At 46.3% G+C, this 3,619-nt stretch overlaps 1 protein-coding gene across 1 annotated transcript in view; it reads right to left on the reverse strand.

Moving 5' to 3' along the window:
* LOC101849578 (solute carrier organic anion transporter family member 1C1) overlaps nt 1–3,343 on the reverse strand; it is a gene marked incomplete at its 5' end in the record, with an annotated part of 24,844 nt that extends 21,501 nt beyond the window's left edge. The window contains 3 exon segments of the mRNA XM_013090110.2: nt 174–397; nt 1,929–2,066; nt 3,183–3,343. Coding sequence (XP_012945564.1) covers nt 174–397; nt 1,929–2,066; nt 3,183–3,343 — 523 coding nt within the window.
* Nucleotides 3,344–3,619: the final 276 nt, after the last annotated feature.

The following is a 3,619-nucleotide window of genomic DNA, read 5'->3' on the forward strand; positions in this document are numbered from 1 at the left end:
TAGCCGGGTACCCATTCCCACCTGGGTGAAGTGAGGAAAATTCGTGTAAAGTGCCTTTCCCAAGGACACAACGTCGGGTCCCTGACGAGATTCGAACCCACGACCTTACGGTTGCGAGTCCGAGAGCCTAGCCACTAGGCCGCCGACTAAATGGTTTCTTCCTAAAGACTCACTCTATTGGTGCGAGCTTGTAGGGAGAAGCCAGCTCCAGCACACTGGGCATCATGGTGAACACGCCACTGAGGATCCCGGCTATCCCGATGGCGAGTGGAATGTTGGTGGAGCGGGCAAAGTGCCCTACTAGTAGCACGGAGCACGTGTGTCCGAACAAGGCAGCGCTGGTGAAGAGGCCGCTGCGGGAGCTGTCGATGTTGAACTGTCTCTCGATGGAAACCAGCTGCAGAGATTGGATCAGTCGTTTTAGATAAGATAAGATAAGATAAGATAAGGTAAGGTAAGGTAAGGTAAGGTAAGGTAAGGAAAGATAAGATAAGATAAGATAAGATCAGATCAGATCAGATCAGATAAGATCAGATAAGATAAGATAGATAAGATAAGATAAGATAAGATAAGATAAGATGAGATGTGATGATATAAGATAGGATGAGAAAACATAAATTTTTGTTGGTCACATCCTGGCATATTGGTTTGGTGTTTTACCACACACACACACACACACACATACACACACACACACACACACACACACACACACACACACAGACAAATACAAACACACAAACACATGTGCACGCACGTGTGTTCACCCTTACACACACTCTCACACACCATCTCTCCAAACACGTCTGTGCTTATAACCATAATACCCACTTCTCCTCACCTTACCACACCCCACCCACCCCATATCATCTCACCTCACCCCACCCACCCCAACCCATCTCATCTCACCTTATCTCACCCCACCCCACCTCACCCCTCACCTCACCTCATCCCAACCCACCTCATCTCACCTCACCTTCCCTCACCTCCCCCCTCACCTCACCCCACCCCAACCCACCTCATCTCATCTCACCTTCCCTCACCTCAGCCCTCACCTCACCTCACCCTACCTCACCTCACCCCACCTCACCTCACCCCTCACCTCACTTCACCTCACCCCACCTCACCTCATCTCATGCCAACCCACCCCACCTCATCTCACCTCATACCAACCCACCCCACCTCACCTCACCTCACCTCACCCCACCTCACCTCACCTCACCTCATCCCAACCCAACCCACCTCACCTCACCTCATTCCAACCTACCCCACCTCACCTCACCTCATCTCATCTCACCTCACCCCTCAGCTCACCCCTCACCTCACCCCAACCCACCCGAACCCACCCGACGAGCTCGCCCCCATTCCATCGAACCTCACTTCACCTCACCTCACCTCACCTCACCTTTCCTCACCTCATATCATTTGTGAGGCATCGTGGTGAAATCAGGCGCTCGTCAAAATAATGAAATCAAAGGAATTGGCATTTTTTGAGCATATGGGCAATTTTTTTTCCAATTTTCTTTTTTTTGGCACAACACCTTTTATGTACATTTAAAAACACATTGTTTTGAGTGTGGATTTTACGGAAAAACATTGATTAAAACCGTAAATTTTCAGTCTCCAATGATTCTCAGACTATTGGAAGTTACCAAACTTTGGCAGCCATTTTCCGGCTCATTTTACCTCTGCAACCAGGCGACCCCGCCCTTTTTCAATAGTCAATATTTCGACTGCTATTCTACATAGATGGAATTTTTTTTTCTCCAAAAGAAAGGCAAATGAACATGCTTTAAGGTGAAACCAATAACCCCATATGCCCCAAAACTGACGAGCGCCTTATCCCATCGCGTCGTGACACATTTTATCTCATCGCCCCTCATCCCATTATAGTTATCATAATGTAACAAAGTAGCCAAAAAAATCACCTGTCCTCTCAGCGACAGCCTGGCCATCCCCGTAAAGAAGTAGGACAGACCCACCAGCGTGGCGAACATGTACAAGTTGGCAAAGGGCTGCAGCCAATGTGGCCGCCACCCGTACAAGCCGCACAGCAAGGGCTGATTCTGACGAGAAATAGTGAGTAGTAAGTTTATTCAGTGTTTAAGGCCATTGGCTCACATCACATCACATAAAACACTCATTTGATAGTAAAGTTTCCATAATGAAAAAGTACAGGTTGTGCACATATCTCTTATCATGAGTCAAACATTGCATATTGCTGTACCAGAAAGAGAAAAACATATCGTGATTATGATGATGATGATGATGATGATGATAAAGGTGAAAATATCAGAGAAAATGATGATGATGACGATGATGATGATGACGATGATGATGATGATGATGATGATGATGATGATGATGATGATGATGATGATGATGATGATGATGATGATGATGGTGATGATGATACTAAAATCTAAGTTTTAAAGTAGGTTATAATTAAGGTGCACCCTTAAGTCTTCCAAACAAATTTCCCAAGGAGATCAATAATATGTTTTCTCATTCTTATTTAGTAAATACGTATAAATATTAACAACATTATTTCGAAGTCGTCAGTAGGCTTTGACTGTAGCGGGAGTAAAAAAAAAATAATGATGCACTAAGCCCTCAGCTTTACGTTGTCATGCTAAAGGCAGGCGGGCAACTCGTCAACAATAGTGCAGGCTGTATGTTTTGTTTTAGGAAGGTTTTACAGCGTTCGCAACTGTATAAGGTCATATGAGCGCCAAGAGTGGATGCACACAGAGAAGTCTTTACAGGGAATCAGGCTTATTCTGCTCACCTCTCTAGCTTCAACAGCACAAAATCTGCTTCGATTATAAAGGCAACTCGGAAAGAGCAGTTCACAAGAGAGCGACAAACATACAAAAGAAGTAGAGGAAAATGACGATAATAAGGATGAAGAAAGAAAAAGCAGCAGTTCCCCCTATGTTGTTCCTTTACAGTATGAGCATGACATTGATAAATCAGCCCATTTGCAATTCTACTAAGCATAAGAACATGTAATATCCCCCTTTGAGAATGGCATAAAAACACTTCAGTCAGTAGCACTGCCCTGAAAAAAGGGGGGGGGGGGTGCTGGCAGGATTAGCGAAAAATCGTTAGTGGGATATACAAATTATTGTCAGTGTGAAACAAGGGAGGCAAAAGAGAAGCCGGCCCAGCAAAGCTCTTACCTGACCACCACCACCATCTGGTGTCCTGTCCTCAAATGGGTTTGTCCCATTTCTCTCGGCGGTCTCTCTGACGTCACTAGACGTCGCCGTCTGACCGGGAGTGGCGCTCCTCTCTGTGGCCCTGGAGTGATCGGCGCTGTGTGGTTTGATGGGGAGGTGCTCTGTGGGGGACAGTACGAAGTGGAGACTGTATTACCTGTATTACCTGTATTACCTGTCCTGGGCCACAACGTCATTGCACACCGGACAGGTCCATAAGTGCTCAGTTGTTCCGGTGGTGCATCAATTTTCTTCTCTAAAATATTATCTCCGTTCACCTCCTTTCCTGTTCTCTAGCACTGTTCAGTCGTCTGTCCTGGGCAACAACGTCATTGCACACCGGACAGGTCCATAAGTGCTCAGTTCCCCCCCCCCTCCCTTTTTGGATGACTTGCTCC

This window comes from Aplysia californica, unplaced genomic scaffold (genome assembly GCF_000002075.1).
Source record: "Aplysia californica isolate F4 #8 unplaced genomic scaffold, AplCal3.0 scaffold01146, whole genome shotgun sequence".
NCBI classification, from domain to species: domain Eukaryota; kingdom Metazoa; phylum Mollusca; class Gastropoda; order Aplysiida; family Aplysiidae; genus Aplysia; species Aplysia californica.